We start from the raw sequence: 19,215 nt of genomic DNA on the forward strand, positions 1-19,215 counted from the left end.
CAGCTACCTGAAAATTCTACTTTAGCACAGCAATGAAGTATTTGTACTTTGTTACTTCCGACCTCTGCCTAGTGGTGGCTCAGGTTCGCAGTATCAGTTTCCTAATGACAAGATCTCCACTCAGATAAAAAAAAAAAAAAACAACCCTCAGCCGGAAATGGCAGTGGTAACCCTGCACACCAAGGATGTTCCTGGCAATTAATTTCTTAGTTGACTACACAAGGCGGGGGAAACAAGTAGAGTAATCAACTAGTCTAAAACTAAGAAACACACAAAGAAAGAGAGATCCTCCAAGAGAAAGAACAGCAGGACATAGAACTGAGAGACATGCAGTGCAAACTCCAAGGCATGGAGAAAAAATACTGCACGTAAAGCATAATAAAACACTGCACACAAATCAACAGCTGCTTCAAGAGAAGAAGCAACTGGACATAAAACAGAAAGAAATGAACTGCAAGCTTGAAGACATGGAGGAAAAATACAAAGTGCTCCAATTAACTCTTGATGAAACACTGCTCCATAATCGAGAGTTGCTTCAAGAGAAAGAGCAACAGGACATACAACAGAAAGAAGAAAAACTTATTCTCCAGAGGAAAAATCAAAAACTCCAAGAATTTTATAATGAAATGAAGTACAAAGCAACTGAACTGAAAGTAGAAAAGAAAAAACTGGAAAAACAATGCTCAAAGATGCAGAGTAGCATTAATGAAATGCTGAGAAAAAACACAGAACTCGAGGAACTTTCTAACAACTTGAAGTACAAATACACTGAAATCCAGGCACAAAAGCAACAACAACAGAAAACACATGAAGACCTGCAGGGTACACTTCAAGAAATCCAGAAGAGAAACCAGCAGTTAGAAGACATGCACAAGAAAGTAGAACAGAGAAATACAGATATGCACAAGGCAAAGCTAATAGAGGAGGCAACGTCTAAAGAACTGAAAGACAAGCTTAAAGAAAAACAAGCACAATTAGTAGACGTGGAGAAAAGATGCAAGAAACTTGAGGAACAAAACACAGAAACAATCGATGAGTTGAAAACCCTCATCCTTGAGAAAAAAGTGCTCACGGACCAGTTCCTGAAAAAGAAGAAAAAACGCGTCCAGTGGTTCTGGAAGAGGGACACTGCTCCTCCTCACCTGATGTAACCTCGTCTTCCTCCACCTCTGTTCGAACTTAATTTTCACCTCTCCTCTCCCCTCTTTTCCCCCTTCTACCTTTCCTTTACCCCCTCATTTTCAACCTCCCCCCCAACTTTTTCCATTTCTTCCATCATCTCTCAATCCTCTGTTCCCTTTTGAGAACACGATTGGGCGATGTGGAGGAACAATAAACACAATTGGCCACGTTTTACGTGTGTCAGATCAATGTCTTCATTCAACAATAGCTGCATGTGCGTTTGTGTGTGTGAATAATATAAATACTTTACTTGTTGGATCCAAATCCCAGAAGGAATTAAATAAAAGTCAGTAAAGGTCAAATAGAAAAACAAACAAAAACAAAACACAAATATGTTTCTCTGCCTTCACAGGTTAGGTTTGGTTTTAAATCCTGATTTGTATTAGCTACCAGTTAATCTATATTACAGTGGTCCCTCGTTTATTGTGGGTGTTACGTTCTAAAAATAATCCGCGATAAGTGAAATCCACGAAGTAGCCAGCTTTATTTTTTTACAATTATTATAGATGTTTTAAGGCTGTAAAACCCCTCACTACACACTTCATACACTTTTCTCAGACAGACTTGAACATTTTCACACTTTTCTCTCTTGCTTAAACACTCTCAAAGTTCAAACCTTTGTAGAAAAATAAGTCCAGTATTATAGAGTGAAACCAAAGATCAAACCCTGTTTTCAGGTCCAGAACATGGGAATAGAGCAGCTGCGAGAGAAGTCAACATTAGTGAATCAATGGTACGGAAGTAGAAGAAGCAAGAAGAATGAGTTGTGTACAGTTTGACTTATCTGTTTTGTTTGCTTAATGTGCCTTATAATCTGAAAAATACAGTAACTTCTACCTTCCTTTAGCATGTCCAGAAGTCCAACTTCTTGCGTGATGGTTAGCATCTTCCTCTGCCTTTTGGATGCTACTGCAGGTGCCTTTGACGGTGCAAAACATTTCGTTGACATTGTTGTGTTTGTTGGGGAGAAAACTTACAAACATACAGTACAGCACTTCAGAGTCACGCTGCTAGCAATCGCAGATTTATGTGAATTTGACAAGCTGAACGCATTCTGTACTGGACAGACGCGGCACGGAGGAGACTGATTGACAATGGTCTACAGCCGATCGGGACCCAGAACAGAATGCACTATAAAACATTTAAAAAAGCATGCAAAATTTCACACAATAAAATCTGCAAAACAGCGAGCCCGCAAAAGGTGAATCGCATTATAGCGAGGGAGTACTCTAGTTCCTTTTACATTAATATAAGTTCCTTTTAGTTGTTGTTCTAACTCTCTGATCAATACGAGTCCATTCAGTTCTGTTGATTTAATTTAGCCTGATGCAGTTCACCCAATGCTTTAACTCACTGTATGCGCAAAGTGGCTGGTTATGAATACCCAATAACGGTTCTATGAGTTACCAATACAACTCCAACAAAACGAATTTGATTGCTGAACATGAAATCAACAGTTCACCTTCGTATTTCTTTGTGAAGCACTTTGTGATGTTTGTCTTGAAAGGTCCTACTTTCTCCACAATCGACCGTTACAAGAAAATGTATTTGAATTCACAATCCAGTGTGTCATCAGTTCATGGTTGAAGTCATCTGCATGATGCAGTAACAGAAAATATTGTCAAAGCGTGCTGAGTGGCAGGTGAAGAGCAGACCCAAAATCCAGAAACCCTCAGACAAAAGTAAACTCACTAAGTGCTGCTTTATTAGCTAGAACCAGCAAGCTTAACAAAAACATAAGCTGAGCACACAACATGGAGGAGTATTACAATGACAGACCAGAGGGAAACTGAGGACTTTAAAGATCCATTATTGAGGAAAGGTGATGGTCTTAGGGCATCCAAGGGCTTTAGTTCCAAGCTGTTACATATACACTCACCAATCAATTTATTAGTTACGCCTGTTCAACTGTTTGCTAATGCAAATATCTAATCAGCCAGTCTCACCGTAGTAATTCAGTGCATTTAGGCATGTAGACATGGTGAATATGAAGCACCAGAATGGGGAACAAAAGAAACTTAAGAGACTTTGAATGTGGTTGTTGGTGCCAGATGGGCTTGTTGTAGTACTTCAGAAACTGCTGATCTACTGGGATTTTCCTGCACAATCATCTTTACAGCTTTACAGAGAATGGTCTAGAAAGAGAAGATGTCAAGTGAGCACTTCTCAAGGTGAAATTTTGCTGTTGTGCCAGAGGTTAGATGAGAATAACTAGACTGCTTCAAGCTGATAGGAAGATGACAGTAACTGAAATGGAGTAGTGTACCCGAGTATTGTTTCCATGAGCAACCCCTTTGTGACCAGCAGGATAATGCATCATGTCAAAAAGCTCAAATCATCTCATACTGGTTTCTTGAACATGACAAGGAGTTCACTGTAATCAACTTTTAAACTAATTTAAATGTTTCTCATAATGCAAAGTGTAAGTATTTATTTTATTTGGGTCACTTTTTATTGACATTTTTTTTCATATTGATTGCATCAGTGGTTCCCAATATATTTGCTGTTCTGTGAAAATGTGATTGTATACTACGGGTTTTTCATTATGCTATAGACCATCCAAAGTTCAAAACTGCACAGTAGGTGTACAATATGTGCAGTATGTGCACTTGTTATTTGAGTGAATATTAATTCACAACTTTTATTGCCTTACATACTGAGAGGTAGAGCAGGGAAAGCTTATTTTAAAAATAAATGGTGGAAACCTATTTCAAAAATTTATTTAGATAATATAATGTAAGGAAAGTTAATATGTGCAGAAACTGGATTGTTGTACTAACTAGAGATGGACCGATCCGATATTACGTATCGGTATCGGTCCGATACTGACGTAAATTACTGGATCGGATATCGGAGAGAAATAAAAAATGTAATCCGATCCATTAAATATCAAAAAAGCATCTCACAAAACCTGCGACACGGCGTAACTCGGCTCATAACTGTAGCACGTCGGAGCAGTATGCCTCACCTGATAGAGGGCTGTGTGTATTTGTAGCCTCGCTACCAAACCAGCATTTCATCTCCGATGAAGTTATTCCAGAGAGAAGTAAAGCAAGTGTGTAAGTTCATCTCTGAATGTTTGTGAAGCATTCCCGCGTTAAGCTTAACAACCGATATATGGAGCAAGTACCTCTTCTTGCTGCTACTTCAATTGTGAAACTGCTTAATGATCAGCTGATCGGCTTTTCTGTCGCAAGTCCGTCTTTCTTGTTTGTTTTTGGCCCACTTCGCGCCAGAAAGAGGAAACCAGCGGCTGAACAACAGCAGAACGTTTAAGCTTGATAAGCTGTTGTTAGAATTTATTTAATATTACTTTCTACACCAGGATCGTTTTCTACGTAGCTGACGGCTGGTAACTGTGCAGGGGCGGATCTAGCAAAGTTTAGCCAGGGGGGCCAATAGGGCATGAACAGGGAAAAGGGGGCACAAAGACATATTTTTCTTTCTTATTCTCATTTAAAGTGTCTAGCTTTTAATAAATAATTATCTGAATCTTACACCCCAAGTTTTAATCTTATGTAAAATATATAGAAGTCCATTACTGTATATAACTGTTAAGTCTAATATACACTAGTAAGCTATACTACTTTTTCCTTTGGGAAGGTACCATCTGTGCAGTCTGCAATTCTGTTGAAGAAAGATGTTGAATCTATTTAATTATTCTTGAAAAATAATTGATTTCTGTGCATTTTTTCCCCCACACTGCATCAAATTAAAGTTGATTACGTCAATTAAGCATCATGAGGTGGAGGGTGGGGGGTGTTTCCCTATTTTTTTTTTTTGCTGGGAGTTTGCAACCCTATTAGTTAGGTTGCTTAATATTTCTGCTAAGTACTCTTTAAAATACCAGAGTAGGAAGGATGGAGTAGGTTTAAGTTTATTAGATTGATCAGTATTGCTGAACTATGAAATATTTTGGGTGCAGTGTATTTTTTACATACAGGTATAACAGAATAGCTTTAGTGTTGTTGTTTATTGAAACTTGAATATTAACTTATACAAAATGCAGCAATATATTAAAAAAACAGTTTTATTGATTAAAAAACACACTATATCGGATTCATATCGGTATCGGCAGATATCCAAATTTATGGTATCGGTATCGGACATAAAAAAGTGGTATCGTGCCATCTCTAGTACTAACACAAGCTATGCATTTTTCTCTGTTTGTTCAGCTTTATTCAACGAGAGCGTAGCAGTATTCTTTTAAAACACAAATTGGTAGCTTGGTCACTTTTAAAGTTGCAGCTACACAAGAACATGTGCGTACAGGTGCATTTTATTCAGCGCCATTTGTCACCTGTGGAACGTCTGTCGTGCGGCAGACATCTGTTTGGTGTATTTATTATTCTTTGACTTATCCCTTCTTTTTGCTCCATGGTCATTAGTATTGGTGCGGTGGCATTAATTTCAGTGGGGCGCTAATTTGTTTAGGCTTTAGGTAGGGCTTGTGGGAGATGGATTCAGCTGTCACATCACGGCACTGGCGGGGTTAGTGATGTGTGCTGTCGCAACGCTGATGTATGCTCAGGGGCCAGGAGGGCAAGGCCCCGGGGCTGGCTGCCTCTGCTGCTCTGACTGACGACTGGCAGGCAGCTCGTTAAGAGTGGCCCATCATTGCCACAAGGTGAGAGGGACCGTGGATTTGCAGCAGTGTCTTGTCACAACATCTATATGGAATATCTTACAAGAGAGCTGCCCAAGAGGCACAACATCTAGACAAATATAATATTGTGTTGATGCAACACTGCACCTCGATCCGCAGGCTCTAATGGGGAAAAATAGATTTCCATTTCATTTTCAGGAGGTAAATTTGGGTGATATGACATTTGGTGCCAGTGTCTGAAAAAGCATGTGTAACTGCAGGGTCCCTAACAAATTGAAAGTCAGGATTCATTAAGAAGGATTCATTATTAAATTAAACTTGCTGCATTCTTTGCATTTGGTCAGGAGGGATCGTTCTCCCCGCAACGCCCCAGTTCTGTTCATATCATTCAAAAAAGTATATTTAAGCATGTTATCAGCACAGCTCTAGGAAAGGCAGTGAAAATAATCTGCAAAGTCTGAAAGAGTGGGTATCATGGCTGGAGACGCTTTTGTTTTTCTTAGAAATAGAGAAACGTATTCTGCATTGCCCAGTTACTGTTATTCCTGACTTTAAGTTCCTAGGGCGACGTAATCAGTTCTGCAAAAAAAGTTCACTTTTTTCTTCAACCTGGCAGCCCCAAAGTCTGTAAAATCCAAGCAAATCTGCAGTTTGGGGGTACACTCTCTAGATTAGCGTTACTAATTCAACATCTGAGCAAATGTGAAACAAGGTCACATTTTCCATTCTATCATCACTTAATTCCTTTCCAGTTAGACATTTGTTCAGTATTTTGTTGTAATCAAAACAAGGATTCTTGAGATGAAGCCTACAATGTGATTTGTGAGGTCAGTGTGAACCCTAAACACCAAATTTTTGTCAGTGCATCCTTGAGTCCAGAGAAAGTTTGTGCCAAACTTGAATCATTTCCATTCTTGCATTCCTGTGATGTTCAAATCAAGGAATACCAAAAAAAGAAGAAAAAAAACAGCTAATACTGACACAAAGGCCTAAAAAATGTGGCTATTATTACAAATGTTACTTATTTGAAGTATATTAAAATGAACAGTATACTGAATCAGTGATTCAAACAAGTAACAAGAAAAACACTTTACAGTTCCATGTATTTAGTTTAAACTGCTAGGCTGCATTTGAAAATAAAACCAGTTTATTCTTAGAGAGCCTTTTTCAGAGGACCAAATTAAGTTTGTCCAACAGGTATTGCAAACTCATGAGATTCTCAGAGTTTTACCAGTGGTGTATCCACCTACACCATCCTCTCATCAGTCTGGAAGCGGTGAGTCACATAGAAGAACTAGTGAAGCGAGAGTGATTTACCATACTCGAATATATAAACATATCTCTGTCAGTACGTGCACACAAAAAGAAATACTTGTGCTTCCTTCCAGCCTCCAGTAGATCTCCCTGGACTGTCCTCAGACATTACTCACTGTCTCCATGGCTCCCTGTTGACTAGGACCCCACTGTTTTTAGCAGCTGGATAAGTCATGCTAGGGTTGTTTTCATTGTTCCACTCTTTTCTGACTCTTGGCTTTCTTGTGTGGTGTAAGTCTTCTCACACGTCTCAGTGTTGCCAGTTTGGTTGTCTGTTGGAATGCGTCTGTGTCGTTTCGATCTGTGTTTCAGTACTGACTTTGAAATGCCTTTTTTTTGTAGAGTTTTGTTTAAATGGTGAAGGCAGCTTCATAGCTTTTAGGTGACCATTGCTCCAGGCATTCCCTGAAGGCTGGTTCGCACAGCCACTTGCACTTCAACCAGCATAAGCAAGCTGTGTCTCGAGCTGAAGTCTGTACTTGATGTGTCCTCATTCTTTTGGGACTCTTCCAAGTTCCCTCGGTTATTTTCTGTATTGTAGTTTTTAGAGCTCTTGCACTATATAATCATCTGCAATCACAAGCATGCTACTTGAATAATCAAATTGTTTGATTGATTTTTAATGATAAACCAGTGGTCCTAGAAAGAGTTTAAAAATGATGGTGTCATTAACTATTAAGGTATTATTTTTTTTGCATTCCATTCAGAAAGTGTATTTAAATACCAAAATAAATGTGAAAGATACACAACACAAAGGTTGTGGGGAATTCAGCCTCCATAATGTTAGCATTGATAGAGAATGAAATGCATCACACTGCAAACACTGTTGCAATCACAGTAGACCAGTAATAACTGAAAAAATGTCCATCTTATGTCATGCAGAGACAAATCTTCTATAACTATAACTGAGAAGATAGAAGATAATGTCATTAACTAAGAATTAATTGCTAAAATGTCATCAACTAGCTGACTTTTGCATAAGTAGCAAATAATCCTGCTCATCTTTATTACTATTAGTGCTATGAGTGGGTTCTCGTAAAAGCTTAGTTTTATTTCACATTGCATATCACGTGAAACCAATTTCTCGCCATTTTTTATGCAGGTAAACTGCATGTTACAGTTTAAAGTTTGCAAGATGAGGAGTTTGGGAAGCTGGCTGGGCCAGGGGTGTCACTGCAACATCACCCCTGTTTAACATACTTTATTGAGTGTGAGAGATTATAAACAGGTGGCGTAACAGCTGAATCACTTTTGGTGTCAATGGGCCACAGCTTATTTTAAGGTTCGACCACAGTTGCACAGTACAGTGTTTTCTTGCTCACATCAGTTCCTTGATTCTGTTGCTTTTCCACAGATTCACAATTCGTACTTTCAAATAATATAGGATCTATAAAACATTTTTACATTATCAGAGCTGTCCAAAACAAAATCTGTTGTGTTTTGACAGAAACAATATTTTTATGTGCAATGTACTGTGGTATGTTGTATAATTTATGTACACCTTCTCCAGCCCATTCCATCTACGTCTGTATTCTGTGCCAAGTTTTTTTTTTGTTTCATCTCTCAGTATTTTTCCTTTTTTTAATGGAAACACAAAGAAGTACTTGTTGTGCAGAGCAATAAATTCTTTATTGGATCAGCATTGCCAGAATCCCTTTTGCCACAGGTATGTTTATTAAAATGCATTGGATATGCCTGGACACACTAATTAGGCTTAACTGGGAAAAACAGCAGCTTTAAAAAAGGATTTTTGACTGAGGATAATGGTGTCAGACTTCCCCATTTTAATGCAGCCTCTAAGATATTTAAAGCTATTGCAAAGCTTGTTGACTTTGGGAATGATGCTGTTCAGCTGTGGCTGCAGCTCCTTGGGAGAGAGCCCGGGGGCTCTGTTCCTGATGGAAGAGATGAAGGAACAACCTGTTAGTCCATCAAATGTGTGTAGTAGCACTGAGACGGAGACAAGAGTCCCAATCTGCAGCTGTGACTTAAAAGAACTTGGGAGACATGAGAAAAGCGCCTTGTTAACAATCAAAATTGTAGGTACAGTAGAAAAGAAAATAGCTATGGTGAACATAACTGTGAGTTAACAAATAATGCAACAATAGTTAAGAGAATGTCACAGTTTTAATGACCTTGGCTAATATAATACAAATGAAATTTTGGAGCATCTGGGAACTGAGAAGTGGTTCCACTTGAGAACTGGTGCCAAATTGCTCAGTCTATTGGAACTCCAAGCTGATCAGTTCCCTTTTATTATTGCTGGCTTAGTTTTCTGACAGTTGTCCATTGCAGAAGGCTGACACTGAATTCATGGCACTGGAGCTTTTTTCCCACCTAAGTCACATGCAAGCCTTTTTTGGCTACTCTTGGTCTACACTGTGTTCAGACATAGAGATAATAAAAGCAGCCAGTGATGCTGTGTAGGCCTATATTGTTATTTTTCAATAAGCTCAGTAATCAATTGTGAATCAATGGGGAATCGGACCCATGAGGGAAATCCATAATGATGATTCCAATACAACATTTCAAAATAAAAAGAGTGAAACAAAACAAAATGGGGAGGATAAAGTCAGTGGTTTTGTGCTTTTTTTTTTAACATTATATGCGTTCCAGAAACTCACTTTCCCACATTTTTGAGTGTTAGAATGATAGGAGGACTCATCTATCGCTTCCTCTCTCTGTCTCTCTGTTCTCTCAGAATGCTCTGGCCCACTGGGCATGGAGGGCGGTATAATCTCCAACCAACAGATAACGGCCTCTTCTACCCACCGTGCTCTCTTTGGCCTACAGAAGTGGTACCCGTACTTTGCAAGGCTCAACAAGAAGGGCCTGGTCAATGCCTGGACTGCAGCCGAAAATGACAGATGGCCATGGATCCAGGTAAAGCACAGTCACGGGACAGGCGCCACATAAAGTTGGGCCACGGCCAAGTGCAAATGAATTCAGCTCTCAGTTACAGACAGATTCCTGTTTTTGATCTTTAAATGGTTTAGTGTTATATTATTTAGAAGATCCCTGGTGTGTCACGTCACCTGTTTGTAGCTGATGGTAAGTATAAACTGTTTGCGGTTTGGAGTTAATTACAGATCCTGTAAAACTGATGGCTAGCTTGCTGTTAATAAAGACTCACCATAGGTTTAAGCTGTAGGGTAGAACAGATGCTGCTGCAGTTTGGCTTAACATGAGAAACAACATCAAGTGGCAAAGCGTTTACTTTTTTAAACGTTTATTCAGCTGCACCATCTCTTGTTTTGTTTGAATTGTGATTTACTCACAATAGTAGCTGTGCTGCCACTGTATCTGTTGTCATAAATTGACTTTTGCAAAGTCCCCTACTGACAAAACTTTGTTGCATTGTTTTGGTAATTATTCAGAGGTATTGTTGGTTTCTGTTTGTTAAGCGTTTTATATGTTTTACTGAGCTATCGAGAGAGGTTTGATGTTTAAATTTATACTCAACTGTGTTGTAAACAGTAATTTTCTTGTTATCCGTTGGAAAAAAAAGGATTAATTGAATTCTGCTCAACAATTCCCTTCGTCTTTTTGTCCTTTTGTACCCTAGAGTGTTTGTATAACCACCTAGAGGGCTTTCGTCAATAACAAGCATATAATTGTAAAATGAAAATGTGTGTTTATAGCAGCAAAGCATTGAGGCACAAAACCCTCCTCTTACTCCGACTTTGTTATAGTTAACCTTCACACTGTGCCATTAGTCGGTGCTTACTGTCAAAGAGCTGCATAGACAGATCGATATCATGGATTAGTTGGTGATCCTGAATTATGTCTGCACATCATATCAATAGATTCTGTCCTCTCTGGTCCTGCACTGTGGAAATCTTTTTAATGTGTAGTCTTACAAAATTGTACTGATAAGAGCCTGGGAGCAGTTTTTTGCACTGAGTGAAGTGATGGTATTTAAATGTATGCATCATTGTTACCCAAAATGTAAACTGACCTAAGAAGAAATGGATTTATTTCTTTGGATTGATAGCAAAAATTCATTCTAAAACAGCTCTAGCACATGAAAACAGTTCTGATATCTGGATTTGCGCTCAACTCAAGATTTTCTACTCTTCATAAATAGACTCTGAGTTATATAGGATTTTTAAGACGGATACCAATACCGATATTTGGTGATTTAAACATACGATATATTGGCCAATAATTTTTATTTCTTTTCATACACACAAAACATGTTTAATATCATTTTATATTCAAGTTGTGGATTGTTCATTTACGCGTTGCCCAACTCTGCTCGGATCAGCTGGTTGTTGTGTTTGCAGCTTTGCAAACACGTTTCCATCTGAGAAGTTGCAGAGGCCTCCCTAGTGGACAGACTATTCGATATCAGCATTCACACCCTGGTTAACAGGTCTTTCTCTGGTCTCGTCTTTATTTTTTAAATGTTCCTTTAATGGCTATTATAAGTGCCAGTATCTTTAAATAGCTAATAATGGCCGATAACCCCTGCAGATACATCGGTCAGGCTCTAGTAATACAGACCAATAGTAATAATGAACTATTTTGGAAATAAGGTGTTTTTTTCTCACATTACATTCCTCTCACTCTGTACTGTGATGACAGACAGCAAACTTTGAAGCACGCTGTTGTCAGATATAAGAGAAACAGACAATGAACCGTGAACAAAGTATAATCGAAAAACATAGTACACCATGACAGTGTGATGGAGAAAGTGAAGCTGTATGTAACAACAAGAGAAAAATAAGACAGGACAAAAATGGATTTGTAAAAAAAGAAAAAGAAAAAAAGAGTAAAAGAAACAGCAGAGATGATTGAGAGAAGAGAGCCCTGGCACATGGAGAGGGTGAGGAGAGCGGCACATAAAACATTCAGGCAGCTTGTTTGACTTTAATGATGCCATGTGGGATGCTACGCGGGGTGCTGTAGGCATTGTGTGTTTCTACATAGGGCCTGGATAATTGGGATGTGAGTACAGAGGTATACAGTCATGTCAGTGTTTTGGGATTATGCTAAGGAGTCAATGGTGTGCTTTTGTAGTGTGGAGTGACTGTTTACATGTCTGTCATGCAAAGCAGGTTATACTGACAGATGACAATCCCGTCAGGAGACACTTCAGGTTTGTATGGCTATTTGTAAGGTTTACTCTGGAGCAGAATGTACTACAGTATGTGTTTGGATGCCAGCCAGTTTCAGCTCTTTCTCCCTAAATCTCAACAAATGAATGAGCCGTACACAAACACAGAGCAACAAATTTTGAATAATACATCATAGATTTTCAGACAAAGCACTTCATATGCCTTTGTTTGCATTTATGTTGGTTTGTGTGTTTTTGATTTGTGCGTGAGTGTGAGCTCGCTACTGTTCACACATCTATGTACTGTGAGACAGCCTTGCCACTTCTAGCTCACACATAAAATTGCATTTGAGCACTCAAGGGAAATATGCTGCCGGTCTCACCAATATCAGCAAAATATAGCTTTAGCCGGCTGTGCTGGAAGAATGAAACAATATAAATCACTTGTGAAGGCTAAGAGGGTCTATACATATTTCACCTGCAGTTAAGGAGTTAATGACATTACATTAAAATGCAGATCTCCATCAGTATGGACACATTTTTTTGTATATAGAACACGCTTAGATTCTTGGACTTCAATTCTGTTCCTATCTGAGAAGCTATTCCCTCTTCATTCCAGCGTGACCTTAGTTATTAAAACATTCTACTGTCTGCTGTGGTTGAAATGTGACCCTGAGAAAGGTTTTTCTGTCACAGTTTATTTTATAATCACAGCATGACTGCACAGAGGTTAAATCGAATAAAGCCTTTGGACACATAGGCTTTAACGTTACGTCTTTGAACTAAAAGGCCTGAGATTTCCTCCCAAAACAAATTCTTAGATAAAACCAGTTAAGATTTTGAGGTCTTAAACTTGCTGCTGGACCTTTAGCACTGAGAGCAACAACATGATTTGTACTCTGAGTTATTTAACAGTTTCTAACAGCGGTATGGCGGCCATCAATCCCTTAGCAGAGAAGCATCAAATCACTCACAGTGGTTAACTTGCCTATTTCTGCTTCTGCTACAACACCTCAGTGGTGCTTCGATCTTTAGGTGCTTTTTAAATGGTGTGAAGATTTGTTTTCCTGCCATTTAAAATCATTTAAACTTCTTCAATGTCCATCTGTTCACATACAATAACGTGCTTGTATATCACCAGCTACTGCTGGCTTTCGTTGGCCTTTAGGTTGGCACTTTATTATAGTTATGGTTGTGTTAAAGAATATAAAGTTTGATTACTGTACACACTAAACATTACTGAAATAAAAAACAAGAAAGAAAGAAGAAAGAGACGCTGATGTTCAGCGCTCTTGAGCCAACCTGTATTTATTTATATTTTCTGGCAGTATAGTATTTATTTACTAGGGATAGAATATGTGCAGCCATTTACTGAAACATACATGAAAATACAGCAACAATGGCAACAACAGAGTTTGTACAGTTCTAACAAACTTGAAAGTCAATGTTCAGTATCTATTTATTCATTACATTAATTTAGTATAATACTGCCTGAACTCTTCTAGGCAAAATGTATAGTCATTTCTTTAAGTAGTCCTCAGGAGTAGTTCTCCAGGCTTCTTGAAGGACATTCAAAGATCTTCTTTCGGTGCTAGCTGCCTTTTTTGTGTTCTCTGTCAAGATGATCCCACACTGCTTTAGTAATATTGAGATCTGGACACTGAGGAGGCCAATCTGTGGCTGATTGTGTTTTATTGTGTGTTTGCTCTGTCCAGCTATGCTTTTACTACATTGGAAGTGTGTTTGGTATCACTGTCATGCTGAAAAATGAAGCTGTTGCCATTCAGATCCCTTATAGCTGTGTTTAATGGATCAAAATGTGATTACACTTTTGTGTGTTCATTTATGACATTTTGAACCCAAAATTTTAATTTTGGATTCATTGCTCCATAGCACCTGATGCCACTGATTTTCAGTCCAGTTATTGGGCCTTCCATAGCCTTTCTTCCTCGGTTCTCTTCTTAAGGATGGCTTCTTTTACATTCTCCCTTCCACTAAAACCATTTCTCATGAGATTTCTGAGCTCAGGTACAAGGACTAGATTGAAAATCACTAAAAAATCAGCCAATGTCCGAAGAAAAACTCTGAAAGACCTTCAGAAAACCCAAAGACCTTTTGCTGAATTCTTATTTAAAAAAAGAAAGTCTGGTTCCTTCAAAGCAAAACATAAAGAAATGAGGAGTGGCTCAAGACTGCACTGTAGTTAAAATTTGTTCCTGATGCCAAGGATAAAGAAGAAGCTTTTTAAATATGTGTAGCCAGTGTGCTTGACTGCGCGTGCGTTTGCTCACATGCATTTTTAAACAGCGGTGCCACAGGGCTGTTAGGTAGCTTCAAGGACAGTCTAATTGTTACAATATTGTTGCAATTCCCTCCGCAGTTCTGATCTCAGCATGTAATCAACAAGGGGTATATTTTGCCTGACCTTTGTATGCCTGTGTGTACGCATGTGTGTGATGTTTTGCTTGTTGGTATGAATATTCTGTGTGTGGTATAATTAGTGGTCTTAATAACATAAATGACTCAAAGCTAGCTGTTCTGCAGTCAGCTGCATTTTTACCTGGAGGTTGTTGTTGTCGTAAATAAATGCAGTTCTGCCTGTTTTTACTTAGAGCAACTTTTCGAGCTCTGGAAAGATCCTAATGGAAATTATGTTTTAAAAATGACCCGTTTTTCTTTTTTATTCAGCAGACTCCTGTCGTTTAAAACCAATATTACATAAGTGAATGTGTCACGTGCAGAAAGAAACTAAATGTCCAAAGTTTTCATCATGATTAGTGCTCCAGCTAACAAGTATTTCATTACTGGTTGTGCTCTTAATGATTTTCTCAATTATCCATTCTGCTTGCAAAATGTGAAGAAACAATGAAAAATGGCTATAATAATTTCTCAGAGCCAAGCTGCCATTCGCTGACAAATTGTTTTAGTCCTAGTCATTATGCATAACTCAATTTGCTTCTGACATGTATTTTCATGGCAGGGGACTACAAATGTAGATAAAAACAAGCAGTAATGGCTGAATTATCTACATGTATTAGCACAGGTTGCATTTTTGTTTTAATTATGAATTTGGCTCACTAAATTCTCTAAAATAGTTGGTGTTTTTTTAGGCAATCTCAAATGATGAGTGGAAAATTAAAGCTCTCGTGTTAATGACCTTAAGTATGTATGTATATTTTCTTTATGTCTCTCGAACAGTTATGCTGAACATTTTCTGGCGGTACTGAAAACATTACAGGGAAAAACAGGTTGAATCATGCTGTGCAAACAAAGGATATGTTCTTTATTTTGCAAATAGAGTCTGAGAACAGAAAATATTTGATGTAGAATTTCTTTACTTTAGAGGCTCATTTTACTGAGTGCTTCGTACACAGGTTGCTGTCTGTGTCTGGAACAGGCAGAGAGTGAAATGGTGAAAGGGTAAAAGTTCATTCTATACTTCTTTTTTTAATATGCTGCAGTGTTACTATTTTATATCTAAACCAAATTTACAGAGTACACAGTGTATGCTAAGTGTATGCTCTTTGTTAGATTATAATGAAAAAAAAATCCAGTAACAAACTATATCTAAAATGCCAGCTCATCCTACTTCGCAAGACATCAACCTCTGAATGCGGATCTGAATGTTGTTTTTTTAGACAGAGCTGCAGCTGCAGACCAAAAGTAATGGAAAAGGGAAAAAGATCAAACTGTGCTAAATACTGAGTCACTCAGTCTCATTAGCAATGACCCTAAACTGCACAGATACATAATATATAACCCATATCAGAGAAATGTCAACAAAATTTTGCTAGCAGTTTAATAATGCCTTCATAAAGTTAAGATTTTGTAAAATTAGACAAACATAGATAGCTATAGTCTTACAAATTTGCTAGGTACCTGATTTGTTTCTTTTGTTTTCTCATTGTAAATATTTATTTTGCATTTCTTTTTTTAACAAAGACATGCATCACTATTAGCACTCGAGTGACAGAGGTGCTTTTCTGAGTGGTGAATTAAAATGTGAAGAATCACCCCAATTACCCCAGCGGTGGCCTTTTAGTGACAGGGCTTCTAATTAGTGCAAGAAGTATCTATCTCTGTGGAGAATAATGAGAAGAGCAAAGAAATGCTGTGAATGGGAAAGTGTGGGTCACTGCGGCTCTGAGGCTCTAAGAGGTTTCCTCATGTATAATTAACATGATACGTTGGTTTAAGCGTGTAGAAAAAATTGGCGTAATTGAGTCGTAGCCCTAAAAGTGGAAATTAAGATACAAATCAGTGCTGTAAAAGATTTATTACTTTTTTTTGACAGTTCAGGCATAGATGATAACCATCATAAACAGCTCTGGATCTGTTAGAGCCGATGCTCTAATCTCGAATGTCGTCAGGAGACAATGCTTAGAGCATTTTTGCTTTTTCAATAACAGAAAAAGGAGAGTATAATTTGAGCTCGTGCTCTCAAATATTTTACTTGTAAATTGCCTTATTTCATAGTAATGCTACCACTCGTTTACCAGAAAATGTGCTCAAGCCCGCAGAATACCACAGCAAATGTAGTCACACTGCCAGTTCCATTTCTGGCACTGGCTTTTAAAAGGTTTGTGCTCTTAAACAGACTTTAGCTAACAAACATAAAGCGAAATACAGGCTTCTTTCTTTGCAGTCGCTCACTAAGTTGCTGTGTGAAATGCACAGACACAATAACAGCAGCACTGAGTCACACAGAACCAGCTTAATTCATAGGAGTAATTAAAATTCTGTTTTAGTCTGCATTTCTTTTATTGGTTTGGCTGTCCCAGGTTAATGGTCCTTTGCCTAATACTTCCTCAGAAGTGTGCTACTGCTACCCATCTGTTCTGCACAGAAATGGAAAGCTAGACAGCTGTGTTTTTATATTTTGACAGGGAATGAGATAGATGAGCCTTTTTTGGTGAAAATGACGCTGTTTCATTTCAATGTAGTGCCAACATTATTAAAGAATAACTGTCATCAGCTCTTATTTTCTTTATCTTATTTGTCACAGTCTGAGAGGCTATGTTGGTCTGAGACTGAAATTGCCCAGTGCCCTGTGGCTCTACTCCCCCCCCCCCCACACACACACACACTTTTTTTAATCAGTGTTAAAATTCACTGTAATAAATGGCAAATAGTATGTGTCTGTGAGTACAATGAACACAGCATCACTCCTTAGTCACCACAAGTCACCACAGGCTTCTGCGTTTTGCCACAGTGAAGTTAGCTGTCATCAACTGTCATCAGCTGTCTCATTTTTTTTATACAAGCTCACCAGAAATTACAGGCGAGTGGCATTTTTTTTAACCGGTGCTGACAGATTGAAGACAAAGACTGTAGGGAAGCATAGATGTGGCGGGTGTAATATTACTCACAGGTCTTTCAAACTTGCTGCAGTTGTGAATTGAGAAAAAGAACCAGCCGGTGTGATAGGCTGAGGTTTCTTCCAGTCAATCAGTATTCCTCAGAAATGTAAAATTCTGTCAGCGACTATCACCGAGACAAGCTGGTGTTGACACCATCAAGTCTTCTGCACTGATAGTGAAGAGACGGGATCCTTAAAGAGCCACTGTGGTTATTTTGAGTTCACCGTTAATAACATCGGTTTTAGTAAAACACTCTATATATATATATATATATATATAGACTTTGTATCCAAGAAAGTCCAGTGATTAGAAAATTGACACGCTGTCAAATATGCTGCTGCTTTGCCAAAAGAAAATGTTCAGGAAAATATTGAAAATGCATCCTCTGGCCATTTCATTAGTTACACTGGTGTAATTGGTTATTATTAACCCAAATATTTTATGTGGAAATCAGATGGAAATAACTCAGAGCATTTAGCCATTTAGACATGGTCAGGAGGAGTTCCTGCAGTTTAAACAGAGAATCAGAAAGGGTAAGAAAGGTGATCTGAGTGACTTTGACTGTAATGTGGTTGTTGGTGCCAGACAGGTATTTCAGAAACTGCTGATTTACTGGGTTTACAATGGTCCACATAAAGAGAAAATATCCAGTGAGCAGCATTTCTCTGTTTGAAAATGCTATGTTGATGGCAGAAGTCAGGAGAATGGCCAGACTGCTTCAACCTGACAGGAAGGCAACAGTAACTCAGATAACCATTCATTACATCCAAGATATGCAGCAAAACATCTTGAAGCAGATGGGCAACAGCAGAAGAAGACCATGCCGGGTGTCAGCTATGAACAGGAAACTGTGACAACCATTCACATGAACTCACCTGCACTGAACTAGAGAAGATTGCAGAAACACTGTGTGGTCTGATGAGTCTCAATTTCTCCTATGATGGGGTCAGAATTTGGTGTAAACACAAAAGCATGGACCCATCCTGTCTTCTATCAACACTGCAATGATGGCGGGGATATTTTCTTGGCACATTTTCGCACTGATACTACCAGTTGAGCTTTGTTTAAATGCTACAGCCTACCTGAGTAGTATCAGATTGGTTTCTTGAAAAGAACAAGGAGTTCACTGTACAGATGCCAGACCAAATAAGGATGTTAATATGGACCACAACCTTAGAGGAATGCTTCCAACACCTTGCTGAATCTATGCCACAAATAATTAAGACAGTTCTGAAGGCAAAACGGGGTTCAATGTTATGCTAGTAAGGTGTACCTAATGAAATGGCCGGTGAGCTTATACTTTATCAAAATGAGCTGTCAGGGAAAGCTACTGAAGATACTGGTCTGTATGTAATGAATCTGGTTTGTGGGTGCTGAGTAGGATCTATGGAAGCCATTCGTCATTTTCCTCTTTCTTAGTCCCTCTTTTTCCTCTTGGCTCACCAAGCTGCTTTACACTGGCACCATATTGACAGTTTGCACAGTGTGGGCAGACTGGATATGGGGTGTACAATTGATTAAATGTTCTATTTGGACACAGACTTTTAGAATAAGATGGATGGCCCTGACAGAAAAGATACAAGGGGGTGAACTGAACTCGATGACACGCATGCTCACAGACACTTACACCTCTATATACAGTGTCTGAAAATAAAGCTAGAATTTCATCTTCAGCCTATCTGTATTTTTTTCTA

The 19,215-nt window shown here is 38.5% G+C and overlaps 1 protein-coding gene across 3 annotated transcripts in view; it reads left to right on the forward strand.

Annotated features, from left to right (window-relative positions):
* Positions 1-19,215, forward strand: part of LOC134638936 (EGF-like repeat and discoidin I-like domain-containing protein 3) — a 127,733-nt gene that overhangs the window by 72,348 nt on the left and 36,170 nt on the right. For all 3 annotated transcript variants that reach the window (XM_063489898.1, XM_063489899.1, XM_063489900.1), the window contains one exon: positions 9,804-9,985. In XM_063489898.1, the coding sequence (XP_063345968.1) occupies positions 9,804-9,985 (182 nt within the window). The remainder of the gene's footprint in view (positions 1-9,803; positions 9,986-19,215) is intronic.

Source organism: Pelmatolapia mariae, linkage group LG12, assembly GCF_036321145.2.
Source record: "Pelmatolapia mariae isolate MD_Pm_ZW linkage group LG12, Pm_UMD_F_2, whole genome shotgun sequence".
Lineage (NCBI taxonomy): Eukaryota > Metazoa > Chordata > Actinopteri > Cichliformes > Cichlidae > Pelmatolapia > Pelmatolapia mariae.